Source organism: Pongo pygmaeus, chromosome 3, assembly GCF_028885625.2.
Source record: "Pongo pygmaeus isolate AG05252 chromosome 3, NHGRI_mPonPyg2-v2.0_pri, whole genome shotgun sequence".
Classification (NCBI taxonomy): Eukaryota; Metazoa; Chordata; class Mammalia; order Primates; family Hominidae; genus Pongo; species Pongo pygmaeus.
The window spans coordinates 100,808,193-100,828,081 of record NC_072376.2 but is presented as its reverse complement, the minus strand read 5'-3'; the positions used below and the strand labels follow the sequence as shown (position 1 = coordinate 100,828,081).

General features: G+C 40.7%; 1 protein-coding gene across 2 annotated transcripts in view; it reads right to left on the bottom strand.

Annotated features, from left to right (window-relative positions):
* The window catches only part of HERC6 (HECT and RLD domain containing E3 ubiquitin protein ligase family member 6), a 125,157-nt gene that overhangs the window by 42,728 nt on the left and 62,540 nt on the right, over positions 1-19,889 (bottom strand). The window contains exons 6-12 of one of the 2 annotated variants that reach the window (XM_054485345.2): positions 16,926-17,085; positions 14,734-14,810; positions 9,429-9,656; positions 6,736-6,830; positions 4,189-4,316; positions 3,336-3,472; positions 2,096-2,163 (exon numbers count right to left, since the gene is read on the bottom strand). In XM_054485345.2, coding sequence (XP_054341320.1) covers positions 2,096-2,163; positions 3,336-3,472; positions 4,189-4,316; positions 6,736-6,830; positions 9,429-9,656; positions 14,734-14,810; positions 16,926-17,085 — 893 coding nt within the window. The remainder of the gene's footprint in view (positions 1-2,095; positions 2,164-3,335; positions 3,473-4,188; positions 4,317-6,735; positions 6,831-9,428; positions 9,657-14,733; positions 14,811-16,925; positions 17,086-19,889) is intronic. The other variant, XM_063663879.1, reaches the window with a different exon arrangement.

Sequence of the window (19,889 nt, the reverse complement as noted above, 5' to 3'; positions counted from 1 at the left end):
TGCAGTGAGCCAAGACTCCAGCCTGGGTAACAGAGTGAGACCCTGTCTCAAAACAACAAAAACACAAGCAAACAAACAAACAAAAACAAAAGAGAGGACCTCCATATGGGTGCTTTCTTCTCTTGGCTTGTTTGGCCAGTCTCTAGGTCTCCTTTCCAAGCACATTTCAGATGGGTCCCCCCTCACATAGCTGACCCCAGCTTACAGAACTGGCTCCATCTTATAGAGCTCTTTGTCCTTTCTTCCTATGATTCTGCCTCACTGGCCTTCTGTCACACACACCAAACTCATTCTTGCCTCACAGGCTTTCTGTGTGCAGTTCCCTCTGCTCTGAGCATTCTTTCTCTGGACCTAAGCATGGCTAAAATCTCTGCTCAACTGTCACAGCCTCTACAAGGCCTTTTCTGACAGACATTTCTAAAGAAGGCCACCTCACCAATCTCAAACAATCAGTGTGTTTTCTTCAGAGTACTTGTCACTGTCTAATACAATTTTTTTTTTTTTTTTTTTTTTTTTTTTTTTTTTTTTTTTTTTTTTAGAGACAGAGTGTTGCTCTGTGCCCCAGGCTGGAGTGCAGTGGCACAATCTCAGCCCACTGTAACCTCCACTCCTGGGTTCAAACAATTCTCCTGCCTCAGCCTCCCAAGTAGCTGGGATTACAGGCTCGTACCACCACTCCCAGCTAGTTTTTGTGTTTTTACTAGAGATGGCGTTTCACCACATTGGCCAGGCTGGTCTCGAACTCCTGACCTCAAGTGATCCGCCTGCCTCGGCCACCCAAAGTGCTGGGATTACAGGCGTGAGCCACCATGCCGGGCCTCTAACACAATCTTATTTATTTTGCATTTACATATTTATGGTCCGGCCCTGCCTGTGGAATCCAAATGCTATGAATGAGGGTAACTTTGTCTGTATTATTCACTTTTGTCCAAGTGCACCAAGAGCAGAGCCTGATATATAAAAGGGTCTCAATTTTTGTTGAGTGGCTGATTGAATGGCTATGATAGAGCAACCAAAGTATAGTCTCCTAACTATCCCAACAGCACAGAAACCTTTGCCTCTGACCACTTTCTGTGCCAGGGACTACAGAAAGAGTCTATTATGTTTCTAATTTGTACTTTTTCCTGTCATCAGGAATGTTTTAAACATCAAGTTTAAACATCAATTTTAAAACATTCCTGATAACAGGAAAAAGTACAAATTAGAAAAATAACTATGAAGGCTTTTGTTTCCATAAACATATTTTGGAACTCACCCAGAAATGTAATAATAAAATCCCTCCTGTTAACAATTAGGAAGTCACTATAGCATGGTGGATAATGGTGTAAGCTATTGGGTTAGACTGCCTGGATTTGAATCCAGCTCTACCACTTACTAACAGTGCAACTTTGCATAAATTCACCTCTCTGAGACAGTTTTTTCATCTGTCGAATGTGAAAAATAAAATCAACAAGAGTTGATATGAGCATTAAACATCTTGATCCATTTGAAGAACTTCGATTGCTGCCTGACACTTGGTGACTGCAGTTAAAATTAGTCATGACTGTTATCTATCATCATTAATTTTATTAAGCAATAAACTTGAGTTGGGGACTCGATGATGTGATCCTTGCAACAAAGGACAGCTGAGACACTGCACGCTACCCCTGCCACACACACCCCTGCCCACTCACACACATGGCAATCCTTCCATTGAAGGAGGTGCCACTGGGAAATTCCCTACAGGACACGTCAGAAACCCTTCCTTCACAGTCCTGGACAGGGAAAATTCAGTTCCCTCCTGAAAATGGAAACAGCTGCTGTTGACACAAGTTACATGTGTATGTGTATTTACATGATGCAAATTCAACATACCCACTTACCAATAAAGAAAAAATAAATCTGAAATGGTGGTGGTGAGGGGTCTAATCTGTTAGGAAAGTTGACAAATAAGGAAGTGAGAATTACGTAATATTTTTTCATAAGCATTCTAATACAGGAACTTATTGTTTTAGTAAAACACCTGAATATATATGAATAATACAGTATTTCAAATACTGCTCTGAAATCTTGAGAAAAAATAATTTTTAAGAGGAACAAAAAGTATAATAGATACCTGATGAGTTGTCACAAAGTTGGCACATGTTCCAGCAAAAATGTGTTTGACTTGAACATCCACAAGGTCTAAAAGAAAGTCATAAATCCATGCTTAGAGTTTTTAGAAGTAAAAATAAATCGGATGTATTACCAAGCCAAATTTATTTACTTACCGGCAATTTATATTCTCCTAAATGGATTTTGACTACAAACGTAGTCAAAAGATTAATTTTTTTTCTTTTTCTTCCCTCCCATCATATTGAAATAAAAGATCAGCTTTGATCAGATTACATGTCATATATTCACTTAGTCTAAAATTTAGTTTTTCATGCACTTGCATAATGCAGCCAGGTGGCCATGCTTTAGAAGATATTTGATTAACTATATAAAAGTGTATTGTTCTGGTTGCTTCTTTACTTTCTTAATAAATTTGCTTTCACTTTATGGAAAAAAAAAGTGTATTGTTCTGATGTTTAAGTAATCAAGTTAGGATCCTCTTCTGTATTACCTTAATCTTTTTTATTTTATTATTTTATTTTATTTTTTTGAGACAGAGTCTAGCCCTGTTGTCCAGGCTGGACGATCTCGGCTCACTGCAACCTCCACCTTCTGGGTTCAAGCGGTTCTCCTGCCTCAGCCTCCCGAGTAGCTGGGATTACAGGCTTGCACCACCACGCCCGGCTAATTTTTGTATTTTTACTAGAGATGGGTTTCACCATGTTGGCCACGCTGGTCTTGAACTTACCTTAATCTTTAGAAATGATTACCAAATACCCTAAGATTCACTGCATAAGAAAAAAATGCACTATATAGACATAAAAGTACAGCCAGGTGCGGTGGCTCACGAGCCAGGTGCTGGGCTCATCCCAGCACTTCAGGAGGCCGAGGAGCGTGGATCACCTGAGGTCAGGAGTTCAAGACCAGTCTGACCAACATGGAGAAACTCCATCTCTGTTAAAAATACAAAATTAGCCAGGCATGGTGGTGCATGCCTGTAATCCCAGCTACTCAGGAGGCTGAGGCAGGAGAATCGCTTGAACCCAAGAGGCAGAGGTTATGGTGAGCCGAGATCACGTCATTGCACTCCAGCCTGGGCAACAAGAGCAAAACTCCATCTCAAAAAAAATAAATAAATAAAAATAAAAATAAAAGTACTAGGGGAACTATAGTTCTCTAGGACCCTTTGAAAGGAAGCTGAATACTAGTTCTCCTCCAGTGGCACTGATGAACACAAAATCATGAATTAATGGGACTCATACCTTCAGCAGAAATCAGGCAGCTAATGTCAAAGTTCTCTGTCAGGGCCTCTGGATGAGTTGGCTTGCTTGTGTCACTTGGTCCATGACCAAAAGATACCACCTGACCAGTGGTGTGCACATATGCAAGGGTGTGATAACTACAGGAGAGAGAATACACCATAATGAAGACTAAGGCACTCATGGCTTTTGAGAAAGATGATGTCCCTTAACATAAAATAACAAACACAAAAAACCCAGTTTACTTTTACTAAGTACCCAGCTCCCTTATCACAATGTCAGTGTTAGAGGGCATCAAAGGATGTGGCTAAACAGATGGTGAGTCAATATTAACTTACTACTAATCTTAAAAATAGAATGTTATTGATGGGTCTTTACTATGGTTTCTATCATTTGTGTTCTAAATGCAGGCATTTCTATTTTTTGGATTTTTTTTTAATGCATTGGGTAGATATTTAAACACTCAAAGTGTCCTCATAATTATGTTATGCAGAACTCCGAATATATATATGTAAATATACATCATCTTCTGCATGCATGAGATTAATTTACTTTAATTTCATCTTATCAACTTAAGCAGGAAAGCTCTGCTATTTTTATCAATCTACTTCCCATTCTCCAGCACCTGGTACAGTGTTCTATACACAGTAGATTTCCAATTATTTCTTAATAAATAAATAAAATATCTAGAATAAAGATTAAAAACTGAAAAATTAAACTATATTTGAAATAAGTAAATTTTCAGGCAGGAATTTTAAGGTTTGATAACATTCCATATGAGTCATTTCTAAGTAATAAAATATAACACTTTCTACACATGCTAAGAAAAAGAAAAAGAAGAAGAAGCCTATATTACCTTCCGCAATCTATCTGCGAAACTAGGCCATCAATTCTTTCCACAAGTTGTGGACCTTTCTTCTCAGGAGTGGGGCTGTATCCCAGCTGTCCAGAGCGATTGTCTCCAAATGTGAACACTTTCCCGTCCTGCTTAGCAAAGGAAAAATCAAATTAATTTCAGGTTTAAAAAGGTAACTAAAAGCTTACTGATTGTCATACAAGAGTTAATATGGGAGCACTCTGTGAAACACAAGCTCTACATAAATAGGAGACATCCTTTATTCTTTCTAATAGTGTATGTCAAGTAAATACTTTAAACATGAAAAATCACTGGGGTCAGGCACAGTAGCTCACACCTGTAATCCCAGCACCTTGGGAGGCTATGTCAGGAGGATTGCTTGAGGCCAGGAGTTTGAGACTAGCCTGGCCAATATAGCAAGACCCCATCTCTACACAAATTTTTTTAAAAAAATCATTAGCATTTCCTTAAAAACTGGGCACTTTGGTGATGTATTGTATAGCATGGTGACTATAGTTAATAATGTGTTTCATATATGAAAATTACTAAGAGAGTAGATCTTAAAGATTCTAATCACAAAAAAAGATATTTATGTGAGGTGATGCATATGTTAACTAGCTTGATTGTGGTAATCATTTCACAATGTACACATGTATTAAGACATAATGTTGTACAGCATAAACATATACAATTTTTATTTGTCAATTATGCCATAATAAAGCGGAAAAAGAAAGAATTAGGTACTTAATAAGTCTTTATTGAATGAATAGATAAATTAAATGGTTCAAGAGTAAAACCAACATTTAAGTATGAGGTTGAATTTATCTGAGCATTTTCCTAAAAATACTGTCTTCCCAAAACATTCTATGATTACAAACAACTCTAGCTTTCTCTTTATTTCTATTTATTCTCTTTATTTCTATTTATTATTTATATTAAGAATAATATAATCCAAAAAATTGAGGGTTTTCTAATTTAAGATATACATTTAAAACAAACAATAAAAATAATTGGGGGCATACAGTTTTTAAACAAACATTTCAACTACACAAGTAGTTTTCAAGTCTATTCCTTATGGCTCCAGAAAGAATCCATCCCTTTGGAATATATTGTATGGTGAGGACAAGAATGGGAAGAAAACATTCAGGAAGCTGGGTCATACCTATGCCAAGCAAGAAATGAAATGAAATAATGTTCTAGGCTGTAAAGTGGATTATTGAAAACTGTAAAAATTACTTTGTTGTTTCTATCATAATTTTTATCTGTAGAATCACATTGTCAATGAATAATTGCTAAAGGGGCCAGGCGCAGTGGCTCATGCCTGTAATCTCAACACTTTGGGAGGCTGAGGTGGTTGGATCATTTGAGGTCAGGAGTTTGATACCAGCCTGGCCAACATGGTGAAACCCTGTCTCTACTAAAAATACAAAAATTAGCCAGGCGTGGTGGCACATGCCTGTAATCCCAGCCACTTGGGAGGCTGAGGCAGGAGAATTGCTTGAACCTGAGAGGCGGAGGTTGCAGTGAGCCGAGATTGCACCACTGCACTCCAGCCTGGGTGACTGAGTGAGACTCTGTCTCAAAAAAAAAAACCAATAATAATAATAATTGCTAAAAGGGATTAGTTCCTGTATTAACCTAATTTTTTTTTTTTTGGACAGGAGAGTCTCGCTGTGTCAACCAGGCTGGAGTGCAGTGGCACGATCTTGGCTCACTGCAACCTCTGACTCCTGGGTTCAATTGATTCTCCTGCCTCAGCCTCCCAAGTAGCTGGGACTATAGGCACCCATAACCATGCCTGGCTAATTTTTGTATTTTTAGTAGAGATGGGATTTCACTATGTTGGCCAAGCTGGTCTTGAACTCCTGACCTCGTGATCTGCCCACCTCGGCCTCCCAAAGGGCTGGGATTATAGGCATGAGCCACCACACCCAGCTATTAAACTAATTTAGTAGGTATCTAAAGATATTTCCTAAAGCTGAAATTAGCTTTTGTTACATATCTTGAAAACCTTATGATTTATATTTGGTTCACATCTCCTCTTTAGATATGTGTACACTGAATGGCTCTGTCTAGATATTGGTATATATATCTTATGCTACAGTCTGAATGTTTGCATCCCCCCAGAATTCATATGTTGAAATCCTAACCCTCAATGCCATGATATTAGGAGATGGGGCCTTTGATAAATGATTAGGTCATGAAGGCAGAACCCTCATCAATGGGATTAGTGCCCTCACAAAAGAGGCTCAGGAAGAGCCCCTCACTCCCTTCACTATGTGAGGACACAGTGAAAATATGGTATCTATGAATGAGAAGTTTGGCCCTCATCAGACATCAAATCTGCTGGCACCTTGATTTTGGACTTCCCAGCCTCCAGAACTATGGGAAATAGATCTCTGTTGTTCATAAGCCACTCTTTTTATGGTATTTTGTTATAGTGGCCCAAATGGGCTAATGTCTCTGTCTTTCAACAATAATTAGTACATAGGTATCTTGTTACCATTTCTCTGGAACTCAAAAAAATAGCAACACGTTTTGGATTACCTGGGTAAGCACAGCAGTGTGCTCAGCACCACAGCTGATATAAACCACACCTAGATTCTTCAGTGCACCAATTGAGAGAGGCTTGTTGCTTTGCACTGTTGAAAGAAAGCAGAATCTCTAGAGTATAAGAAACAGACTCAGATTTCATGACTATTTACATTTTAATATCTTTTTATATTTCTTTTTTATGTAAGAGATATATTTTATTATTCTTATAATTCACTAACATAATTTTCAGATTTCATGAGTATTTATATTTTTAATATCTTTTTATATTTTTTATGTAAGGGGTATCTTTTATTATTTTTATAATTCATTAACACAATTTTAAAAGTAAACAATCCGAAGTATAAGACAGAGGAAAAACCCTACCTTGGGAAAGAAAAAAAAGAAGTGCTCCTTTAACATTTATTTCTGGAAGCTGTCTAATCTTCTGGAATGCCCAAGGCTATTGACCTAGAAAGCTAAGCTTCAAGACCCTCATGCCTGATACTACTGCCATCTGTTCTATTCATTTGTCAACCTAAAGTAACAACCGAGAGGCTCTCAAAGAACAAGTTTATTTGGGAATGAATGACGGGATTACAATCCAGGATATGCATGCCATAGCAGGCCATGGGCATATCTGGGGAGGTTGAGGCAAGGGGGAACTTCTAAAGGCAAAAAAGGAGAAGTACACGTAGGTTATTTTGAAACAGAAGTTCATTGGTTACAAGGACTTATTGCAAGGCAGCAGTTAGGAAACACTGTTACTGGAAAGATGTCCTCATACAGGTGGCCTTAACTGCAAGGTTGTGGTTTTGGTAGAGTCCTCTGGGATAGTTATTATCAGGCGGATCTGTGTGAGGATCCTCCCTTCATGCCCCCAGGCCACCCAACTCCATTTTATTAGGGTTTGAAATAAGTGACTCCATATTGATTCTGACAATTTTCACATTTTTCTGTCACACGATAGATGCTCTGCAAATGTATTATAAAAATTGAGATGATAAGAAAAACTGGCCGGGCATGGTGTCTCACACCCGTTATCCCAGTACTTTGGGAGGTTGAGGCGGGTGGATCACTTGAGCGCAGGAGTTCAAAACCAGCCTGGGCAACATGGTGAAACCCCGAGGCTATTGACCTAGAAAGCTAAGCTTCAAGCCCCTCATGCCTGATACTACAAAAAATACAAAAATTCGCTGGGTGTGGTGGTGTGTGCCTGTGGTCCCAGCTACTCAGGAGCTGAGATTCCAGTGAGCTGAGATTGCACCACTGCACTCCAGCCTGGGCAACACAGTGAGACCCTGTCTGAAGAAAAGAAAAGAATAAAGAAAAGAAAGAAGAGAAGAGAAGAGGAGAGAAGGGAAGACAGGGGAGGGGAAGGGAGGGGAAGGGGGGAAGGGGGGAAGAGGGGAAGGGGGGAAGGGAGGAAGGAGGAGAGGGGACGGGGGACGGGAGGGGAAGGTAGCGGAGGGGAGGAGAGGGGGTGAAGGAGAGGAGATGGGGGAGGGTAGGGGATGAGGATAGGGGAGGAGAGGGGAGGAGGATAGGGGAAGGGATGTGTGAGGGGAGGTGGGAGGGGAGGGGAGGGGAAGAAGGGGTGGGGGGAGGAGGGGAGGGGAGGAAAGGGAAAGGGAGGGCAAAGGAGGAGGGAGGGGAGGGAAAGGAAAAGGAAAGGAAAGGAAAGAAAAACTTAGCTAATGCTGAAATGGTGAAATGAAACAAGGTATAAGTGCTCAGCATGGGACTGGCACAGGTTAGGTGTTAACTATATGTTAGCTGAATGTAAGGAATTAAATAGAGGAGGATGGAGTTTGTGGGGAGTACATCTTGATGAGTTTTGTGTTCAGAGGAACTGGTTGTTTAGAGAAGTGTTCTTTTGTCTAGAGGAACTGGTTGTTTGACCTAATGTTAGCAGTCTCCCAATCCAGCAGTTTCTAAACTTTGCTGCAAATTGGAATCACCTGTGAGGTCTCTAATGACGACAGATGCTTCTGGGTTTCACCCCCAGACATTCTGATTTAATAGGTATGGGGTCTGACCTGGGCATCGGGATTTTTAAAGGATCCTACAGTAGGCAGAATAATGGCCTCTCAAAGAATAATGGTCTCCCACTTCCTAATCCCGGAGCCTGTAAATAAGTTATATGGCAAAGTGAAGTTCCAGAAACCGACGGAACTAAAGTTGCTAATCAGTTGACCTTAAAACAAGGGAGATGTGCCTGGATTATCCAGGTGAGCACACTGTAATCAAGGGTCTTTTAACTGAGGAAGAGGGAGGCAGAAGAGTCTATGTGAAAGTAATGTGACTTGAGAAAGACTTATCAGCCACTGCTAGCTTTGAAGAAGAAAGAGGTCTATGATTAATGCAGGTGGCCGTTAGAAGCTGGGGAAGGCATGAAAATGGATTCTCCCCCAGAGCCTGTAGAGAGGAAGGCAACCTGCCAACACCTTGACTTTAGCACAGTGAGATCTGTGTCAGAATTCTGACCTCCAGAACTACACGATAGTACATTTGTGTTGTTTTAAGCTGCTAGGTTTGAGATGATTTGTTACCACTACAACAGGAAACTAATATAGCTCCCTAGGTTATTCGAATGTGTCACAAGTTTGGGAACCACTGTTTTAAGCATTAAGACTGCCCTTTGCCAAGTTGGTCTTCCACCTGGAAAGAAAGAATGATTTACTGCACAAACAAGACCATCTCCTTACCTGGGACATTACGCCCACTGAGGGCCAGCTGCCCCGCACTGTTACTTCCCCAGCCAAAGGAAGTCCCACAGAGAGACAGGGCAAAGCTGTGAGCCCCTCCGGCAGCCACCTGAGCCAATGGGATCCCCTCCAGGGACCTCACCCTCTGCGGGCTGGCTTGGGAGGGGAACTCCTTCCCCAAGCCCAGCTGCCCATGGCTGTTCTTTCCCCATGAAAACACTTGGCTATCTACAAAAACAAAGATGAGAAATTAAGAATTGTATTAGAATACCAAATTCAAATAGAAACTACTAATTCTACAAATCATTTTTGTGGCTTTAATGAGGTATAATTGACAAATAAAAATTTCATATATTTAAGGTATACAATATGATGAGCTGAAATACATACACATTGTTAAATGATTGTCGCAATCAGCTAATTAACATATCCATCACCTCACATAGTTACCTTTGTGTGTGTGTGTGGTGAGAATACTTAAGATCTACCCTCTTAGCAAACTTCAAGTATACAATGCACTATTATTAACTATACAGTCACATGGCTGTACATTAAAAACTTACTCACCTTATAACTGAAAGTTTATACCCTTTGACCCACATCTTCTGATTTCCCCCAAGCCCCCAGCCCCTGGCAACTACCTTTCTACTCTCTGTTTTTATTGAGTTTGACTTTCTTTTTTTTTTTTTTTTTGATACAGAGTTTCATTCTGTCGTCCAGACTGGAGTGTAGTGGTGTGATCTTGGCTCACTGCAAGCTCCACCTCCCGGTTTCAAGTGACTCTCCTGCTGCAGGCTCCTGAGTAGCTGGGATTACAAACGCGTGCCACCACGCCCAGCTAATTTTTGTGCTTTTTTTAGCAGAGATGGGGTTTCACCATGTTGGCCAGGTTGATGTCGAACTCCTGACCTCAGGTGATTCACCCGCCTCGGCCTCCCAAAGTGCTGGGATTACAGGCATGAGCCACCATGCCTGGCTGAGTTTGACTTTCTTAGATATCACATCTAAGTGAGACCATGAGGTATTTGTCTTTCTGTGTCTGGCTTATTTCACTTAGCATGATGTCCTCCAAGTTGCAAATGGTAGGATTTCCTTCTATTTCTATTCTACTTCTATTTAATTTTACAAATCTTTAAAAGGTAAAACAGAGATAAAGAAAAAAATGAGATTAAAGTATCCCAACTAAAGGCAAGCGGGGCGGTCTAGGTCACCTTCAAAAGTCCCTTCAAACAATGTCCACTCTTCTCCCTCCAGTTAAGGGCAACTGTGTTCTTTCAGCTGCTCAGGCCAAAAATTTAGAGTCATCCTTAACTCCTCTCTTTTACACCCTTCGACCCAGCAAATTCAAAACTTCTACCTTCAAAATCTATCCAGAATCCAACCATTTCTCACCTCTCCACTGCTACCACCTTAGCCAAGTCACCAACATTTCTCTCCTGAAAAATGACAATAGCACCTCACTGATCTCCCCGAGGCAACCTTTGCCCCCATCAGTTTGTTCTCCAAAGAGTAGCCAGAGTGATCCTTTTAAAAATATAAGTCCAGTTGAATACTTCAGGAGCTTGCTGTCTCACTCAATGACGGACCAACTCCCATCACAGACCCCACATCACCAGTCTGGCCCACCCCCACTTCCCGGACTTCATCCCCCTCTGCTCACTCCTCTCAAGACCCTTTGCTATTCCTGGAGTACACTTCTGAGCATGCCCCAACCCCATGGCCCCTGTGTCTGGGTAATTCTTTCATGGTTAGCATCCTATCTCTCCCTCCCTTTTCATTTTGTTTCTGCTCATATGTCACCTTTTAAGAGATATCTTCCCTGACCGCCTCATAAACTAGAAAGACTCCTTTCCTCCACCCAGGTACTCACTCTCTGTCCCCTTACTCTTGAAGGGGTACCAAACCAATATATCTCATCCCACTTCTTTAACATATTTCAAGATGGCTATTTACTAGGGCTGGAAGCACAAGCATAGCTAAAAAGCTGTCTTTTGTGTGGGAGATTTGCACCTGTACAGAAAATCTGCATTGATGCAGGCAGGCTTTCTCTGAGGCCCTCCCGTGTCTGATCTAGGAAAGATTAACTGAGAATCCCACACCTCTAAAGGTCTGGAAGAAACATTCACCATCTGTTCTCTTTGAGGGCTGCTACCTGTAAGGCTTCATCTACACAACAGGACCACCTCTGCCTCAAGATGGTATATAAGCGTCTCTACCCCATTGGGGCATTGGGGTAATTGCTCTATGGCTCTCCCCTATGCATATTAATAAATAAATTAATATGCCTTTTCTCCTATTAATCTGCCCTTTTTTTTTTTTTTTTTTTTTTTTTGAGACGAGTCTTGCTGTGTCACCCAGGCTGGAGTACAATGGCACAATCCCAGCTCACTGCAACCTCTGCCTCCTGGGATCAAGTGATTCTCCTGCCTCAGTCTCCCGAGTAGCTGGGATTGCAGGTACCTGCCACCATGCCCGGTAAATTTTTGTATTTTTAGTAGAGACAGGGTTTTGTCATGTTGGCCAGGCTGGTCTTAAACTCCTGACCTCAGGTGATCCACCCACCTCGGCTTCCTAAAGTCCTGGGATTACAGGCATGAGCCACTGTGCCCAGCCTGTATTTTTAGTAGAGACAGGGTTTCACCATGTTGGCTAGGCTGGTCTCGAACTCCTGGCCTCAAGTGATCCCCTTCCAGAGTGCTGGGATTACAGGCGTGAGCCACTGCACCCAGCCAGAAAAAAAAAATCTAATCTAAGCTTATCTAATGCCTAAGTATATACCCAGTGAAATGCTAACACATCTCAGAGATTTTTTAATAAGTTATTACATCTTTTATTTTTTAACTCTTCTAAAGTTAATTTCTAACACTAAAAATAATTTTGAGGGCAAAATGCAAAACGTCAAACTCTCATGAAGGTCTATGAGAACTCACCTTTCACCATAGCAAATGCATTGAATGCCTGGGCTCTGCCCAGCCTTTACAGTCCAGACCAATGCAAAGGTAAGTCAGTACCCCAAGGAAAGAATTCACACCATGTCTATAATTAAGAAGGAGAGTGAGGAAGGAAAAGACGCTCCTATTTATGGTGCCTCTGCTATATGCTAAGGACTGTACAAGGTATACAGGGTATCTTCTGTCATTCAGTCTTCTAAATAACCTTCAAGTTAAGTATCAATATTCCTACAGATGAGAAAATTGAGACTCAGCCAAGTTAAATAACTTGCCCATGATCAAAGAGCTAGAAATGACAGGTAGAAGGAATCACACAATGGCCATGGGATATGCCCTGGACTTGTAGTCAGTGCAGTGTAGTAGTGAAGCACTTAGGGTTGAGACCTAAACACTATAGGTTCAAATCCCGACTATTCTGTTTCTTAGTGTGTAACTTTGGGTAAATAATTTAAAGTCTCCAAACTCAATATTTTCCATTTCTGAAATAAGGATATAAATCATACCCTGCTCCTGTTTTTGTTTGTTTTTCTTTTTTAGAAACAGTCTTACTCTGTCGCCCAGCCTGGAATGCAGTGGCACAATCATAGCTCACTGCAGCTTCAAACTCCTGAGCTCAAGTACTCCTCCCACTTCAGCCCCCTGATTAGTTGGAACTACAGGTGCATACCACCATGCCCAGCTAATTTTTCAAGTTTTTGTAGAGACAGGATCTCACTATGTTGGCCAGGCTGGTCTCAAACTCCTGGCCTCAAGCTATCCTCCTGCTTCAGCCTCCCTAAGTGCTGGAAATACAGGTGTGAGCCACTATGCCCGGCCCAGTTCCTGTGTTTGTAAGGTAATTATGTGAAAAAACACACACAAAGCATTTAACATGGCAGCTGGTACATAGAAGATGACCAATAAATGTTAGCTGTCCATAGACCATGGCACAGTTGCAATGACACATAAGACATTACCTGAGGAGCATACAAATGTTATAGTCCTTTGAAGGGGGTCAGGATATGCCACACCAAAATATGCTACTTTGGCATAAGGATTGTTTTGAGTTGAAGGCAATTGAGAGTTAAGAGATGTAGGAAAAGGTTTCTGCCCTTCTCTTATCTGCCTAAAAGCAAGGCATAAGTTTCCCTTTGTGGAGTTATCTCCACTCAACCGTACCAGGGAGAGAAGAGTAACTTTTATCACTGAAGACGATGAAGCAGCACTGAGATGAATCTGCATAAACAAATCTTACTAAAATATCCTGTATCTTCCCTTGGTTTCCCTATATATTTCCTAGTCACTTTCCCACAATTTATTATCCCTTGAAGCCCAAACTCCCTTTTCTTTGTTAAAACAGTATGTAAGTTCCTAAGTCTAACCACTACTTTTAGTTTCACTTATTTTCTGTGAACTCTTGTGCACAAAAATATTAATAAAAATTGGGGACCAGGCACAGTGGCTCACGCCTGTAATCCCAGCACTTTGGGAGACCGAGGCGGGTGGATCACTTGAGGTCAGGAGTTCGAGACCAGACTGGCCAACATAGTGAAACCTCATCTATACTAAAAATACAAAAATTAGCTGGGCATGGTGGCGCACACCTGTGATCCCAGCTACTTGGGAGGCTGAGGCAGGAGAATTGCTTGAACCCAGGAGGTGGTGGTTGCAGTGAGCTGAGATCATGCCACGGTACTCCAGCCTGGATGACAGAGCAAGACTCCATCTCAAAAAAGAAAAAAAAAAAAAAGAAAAGCAAAAAAGATAAATTGGGTGCCCTTTCTCTTTTAATCTGTCTTCTGTTAATTTAATTTGCAGGTTCCCAAAGACTACGCATAAGAGGGTAGAGGAAAATTTTTTCCTCCTTCAGACTCTCTATTGAGAAATTTGGATTGAGGGTGGACAAAGGAGGGTGGAGGTTGGTAGAAAAAGTGTAGATGTACAATTGTTATGTGTCAATAAAGACAAATAAGTAAAAATTTTTAAAAAGAAAAAATATAGAGTCATGATTTTGACACCTTGACTTCTCTTTCTTTGAGCTAAGCGAAATAGACAAATAAGTCTGCCAGTGTGGACAAGCCATTCAGCATAAAGAGCAAATGGCTGGAAATAAAGCCACTACTAAGCTCTGAGAGAGTTGGCCAGTTACGTCAAATAACCAGAGACAGCCCCTTATGGCACTATGAATTAGGCACTGTTTAGAGTATAATTAGGACCAAGAAATTTGAGAAAAAAATATGAAAACAATATATCTTATGAAACCGGGAGAATGAAAAACTTCTAAATGAACTCCAGTGCATTAAAAATCAGCAGCTATAATTCCTATTCCAAAAATTACTTCCTACTCACACTCAGATCCAAAAAGTGTTTCTTACCTTTTGATAATGCCAGGGAGTGGCAGTGTCCACAGGAAACTTGTATTATTTTTATACCATTCAGAGTCGTTATTTTCCTATAATACAAATAATACAAAATTGATTAATCCTTATTTAGAGTGAGTTGTCCAGTGGTCTACAGATATTTAAAAGTATCTCAAGTAATACATCTGGTCCAGGAAAACCATTTTATTTTCTTGTATTTCTGTAGTACCTTTATTCCAAAGCCCTCAAACTGTTTTTAACATGACATCAACATGTACAAAGGTATAGGACAGAATCCAAAACAGTATATAATGCAAAAGCCATTGTTATTGGACTTTAATGCAATATCTAATATACTAATTTTATTCTACACTTAATAGCCTAAAAGAAAAATAAATTTTTTCTACATATGTAGTATAGGGCCTTAGAATTTATAGAACACCAACATCTTCATCATCTAATTTAAGCCCTAATTTAATAAAGAAATCATTAGGTTAAATCATACAAAATTGCCATTTTTGTGGATCAAAACCAGATAACTATCAGCAATTTCCTTTTTTTTTTCACAGATGGAGTCTTGCTCTGTCACCCAGGCTGGAGGGCAGTGGTGCGATCTTGGCTCACTATCACCTCCTTCTCCCGAGTTCCAGTAATTCTACTGCCTCAGCCTCCCAAGTAGCTGGGATTACAGGCATGCACCACAATGTCCGGCTATTTTTTTTGTATTTTTAGTATAGACGAGGTTTCACCATGTTGGCCAGGCTGGTCTCAAAATCCTGATCTCAGGTGATCCGCCCACCTTGGCCTGCCAAAGTGCTGGGACTACAGGCGTGAGCCACTGCGCCTGGCCACTATCAGCAATTTCATAAGGTGAATCTAATGGAACTCAAAGAGGTCAAATAGGTATGACGCTGTAGAACCAGACTCAAATTCTGGTCTTTTCATTCCAAGTTCAATGCTCATTTCCCCAAGTCACATTGATCTCTACTAGAATTTAATGACCAGAAGAGGTAACGAGAGGTCACTTCCTAATATTAAAAAGCATGCGTTTGAAAATCCCCTAAGTATGTAATTCACAAACACACAATCCAGAGCCAACTACTTGTCATATCTGTCCTGGGAAACTGTTTGTGAGGAAATGTGATATTTCCCTCCACTTTACTAAGTAAAATGTTAGGGCCCAGTGGTTTATGACAAGCCAAAATGTTATGTTGAGAAAACAACTTCTCTTCCACCTTTGGTCCAATATTTGGGGGCTTGCAAATTAACTGACAATAGATTAACAAGAGAAAAGACAAAGGTTATTTACAAGTGTGCTCGCTATTGCAGAATATCCCAAAGTAAAGTTTTATATATGTCAACTTAATAAAAGGCGGGGTTTTGGGACTTCAGTGGGAAAGCATAGAAGGTTCTATTGGGCTTTTTGATGGTAATGGTAATGGGTGGTCTATCTTAATGACAACTGAATTCCCAGGAAACTCTCACTCAAGGAAGTCACTGGGAACTGCATTTTCGGGAGGCTCTGTTTTAGTGTGATAAAGGAAGTTCAAGTAAGATTTATATCTGTATCTTTTGCAGCTCAAATGTTTCTACTTTACAGTGGTCTTTATACCCACTCTGGAGGTCTAAGTTGGCCCCCATAGTTATATTCCAAGAGATAAGATTAAGCTCAAAGGGTCGCATCTCATTTCACTCTGCTCTAATTAAATAATAATTGGTGTTGTAGGTTTTTTCCTCCCTTCTTCCCTCACTACACTGTAGTCTTTCAGGTTAGGTTAGGAACTGTGTTTGTCATACTCATTTTTTTTTGTTTTTTGTTTTTTTTGAGACTGAGTCTCCCTCTGTTGTCCAGGCTGGAGTGCAGTGGCACTGTTTCAGCACCACTGCAACCTCTGCCTCCCAGGTTCAAGCGATTCTCCTGCTTCAGCCTCCTGAGTAGTTGGGATTGCAGGTGCCTGACACCATGCCCGGCTAATTTTCTTGTGTTTTTTTGTAGAGAGGGGCTTTCGCAGTGTTGACCAGGCTGGTCTCAAATTCCTGACCTCAAGTGATCTGTCCACCTTAGCCTTCCAAAGTGTTGGGGTTACAGACATGAACCACTGCAGCTGGCCTGTCATAGTTGTCCTTGTATCCTGGCATCCTGCACAGTGCCTGGCACATGGTACTATATATATTGAATAAACGAAGGAGTGGGTTGAAATACTTACTTAGGTGTGAAACTTATTTCCTTGAATTCTCCAATTCCCAGCTGCCCTTCAGAACCAGCTCCCCATGCGAAGACCCTTCCTTTGTGGCACACAGCCAGGGAGTGCTCCTTCCCGCAGCTCACAAGATCAACAATTAGGGTTTCCAATGCCTGAATTGGTTCTTTGGGAAACAAAACAAAACACCACCTAACCACCACCGCAGATTATTAATTTAACACAAGTTTAAGACAGCACTTTTCTTCAAAAAGAAGGATCATCCAGATTTCTTGTCTCCTCCAATGGTCTTTTAAATCAAGATCTTAAGTCCATTCTAAATGTCTGAAGGAAGTAAATTCAATGTATGTTACCCTGTCTTTATAGGATACAGCTCTGTTAAAATAATCAACTAGGAGACTATTAGGTTGAGATGGCTCCAGCACCTTGGGTTCCTACCTAAGCAAACCAAAACCCAACTCAGAGTGGTTGATCATAGCCTAGGAAAACGAAACTTAAGGTTAACCAATCAGAAACCTCCAGCTAACATCTAACTAGAGACTTTACCAACCAGAAACTGCTGACTACTTCAAACAAGGGACTTTCCACTTTAACCAATCAAATATTTTCTTTGTCTTGCTTCCTGGAACACGTTATCAAAGGTTCCCCCTGGCATCTCCTTGCACCTCCCTTAGTGGAGCCCAACTGCTTGAGGTCTGGTGCTGCTCAATTCATGAACTGCTGAATGTTCAAACTGACTCTTAAAAACATTTAATTATCCAAGTCTATCTTTTAATGTCTGTTATTTAAAGGAGTAGGCATCATGGAGGGGGTAACTTCTAGGGACTATGACACATGACCAAATGTTTCTCTAGCAAAACCTAGCAAAATAAAGGGACCCAGAAAAAAGTTGGGATCTCCTCCATTTTGCTATTCTGTCTTCCCACCCTAAACACTGAAAGCAGTGAATCCCTTGCTCAGAAGGAAATTGGAAAGGAGCCTACCTCATGAGTGTGAGAGGCAGGTGCTGGATCCTCTTACAAAGAAAAGTGAAAAATATGCCCCTATGGAGGCCCTAAATATACCCACAAATGAAAACCGGATCACATTTCCCTACAAGCCAATCTAAACTGCTTTCCCAAGGTGTCTGTCTCTGAATTATTAGAGGTTTGGAGTTCAGAACATCATACCAGTAAAGTTTTTGCAACATTTAAGATTTTGTTTTTCCTTTTATCTTTGTAATCTTATCTTTTTCAACTATTTACTGTCAATTTATGCAAGGCTAAAATTTCCCAAAGATTCATGCACTCACAAAGATAGAAATTAGTACCATTTTTCTGGAGAACAATTTGGCGTTAAGTATCATGTTGCCCTTCATTTCCAAATAAAGATGATAAGACCTGAAAACATGCTACTTTACCATAAGAATTTGAGCTGAAGGCAATTGAGAATCAACAGATGCAGGAAGAGTTCTCTGCTCTCTTCTTATCTACCTAAAAGTAGGTCATAAATATCCTTTTGTGAGAAGCTCCCATCTCCTGCACCAAGAAGAGAAGGGTTGGCCAGGCGCGGTGGCTCATACCTGTAATCCCAGCACTTTGGGAGGCTGAGGTGGGCGGATCACGAGGTCAGGAGTTTGAGACCAGCCTGACCAACATGGTGAAACCCCGTCTCTACTAAAAATATAAAAATTAGCTGGGCATGGTGGTGGGCGCCTGTAATCCCAGCTACTTGGAAGGCTGAGGCAGAAGAACCGTTTGAACCTGGGAGGCGGAGGTTGCAGTGAGCCAAGATAGTGCCGTTGCACTACAGCCTGGCAACAGGGCAAAATCCCATCTCAAAAAAAAAAAAGAAGAGAAGGGTCACCTAAGATGAAGACTTGGCACTGAGGTGAGCCTGTAAACAAGTCTAATTAAAATAACCCTTATCTTCCATTAGATTTTCCCATGTATTTTCTAGTCACTTTCCCTGAGTTCATCATCCTTTAAAGTCCAAACCCCCTTTTCTTTGTTAAACGTGGTACACAAGCTCCTAAGTCAAAGCACTTGAGTTTCACTTCTATTCCCTAAATTCCCAAGCATGTAAATTCCCCTATATGTAAAAGATTAATAAAATTGTATGCTTTTTCTCCTGTCGATCTGTCTTCTGTCATTTAAGTTTGCAGGACCCAGCTGCTGAACCTAAGAGGGTAGAGGAAAAATTTTCCTCCTCCACACACCTTTTGAAACTATTCTCAGCAAGTCATCAGAAATGTAGTCAAATATTTGCTTACAAGAATATCAATCAGTATTATTTATAAAAGCCCCTAGTGGGAAACAATCTAATTTCCACAAAAAGAGAATAATTACAGTACTCTCAGAGTTTAGAATGTTATGCAGCAATTTAAAATATATCTTCAAAACATACACAATAAAAGGGTAATATGTTCATAAGATTATGTTTGATGAAAACATAATCTTGTACAGATTATGTACAGAGTTGCATTAATACTGCATATACAAATCTATAATGACATGATTTTTATAAAGATTAAATATGTACATAGAAAAAAGTAGACAAGGAGAAAATGCATCAAAATGTTAGGAGTTATCTTTGGGTGTAGGAGCTATGGTGATTTCTTTCTCGTATTTCTACAATAATCCATAACGATTATTGTATTATCTCATATATATAATATTTATATTTATTATTATTATTTTTTTGAGACAGAGTCTTGCTCTGTCGCCAGGCTGGAGTACAGTGGCGCGATTTCGGCTCACTGCAACCTCTGCCTCCCGGGTTCAAGCGATTCCCCTGCCTCACCCTCCCGAGTAGCTGGGACTACAGGCGCGCGCCACCACGCCCAGTTAATTTTTTGTATTTTAGTAGAGACGGGGTTTCATCATATTGGCCAGGATGGTCTCGATTTCCTGACCTCGTGATCCGCCCGCCTCGGCCTCCCAAAGTGCTGGGATTGCAGGCGTGAGCCACCGCGCCCGGCCTATTATATCT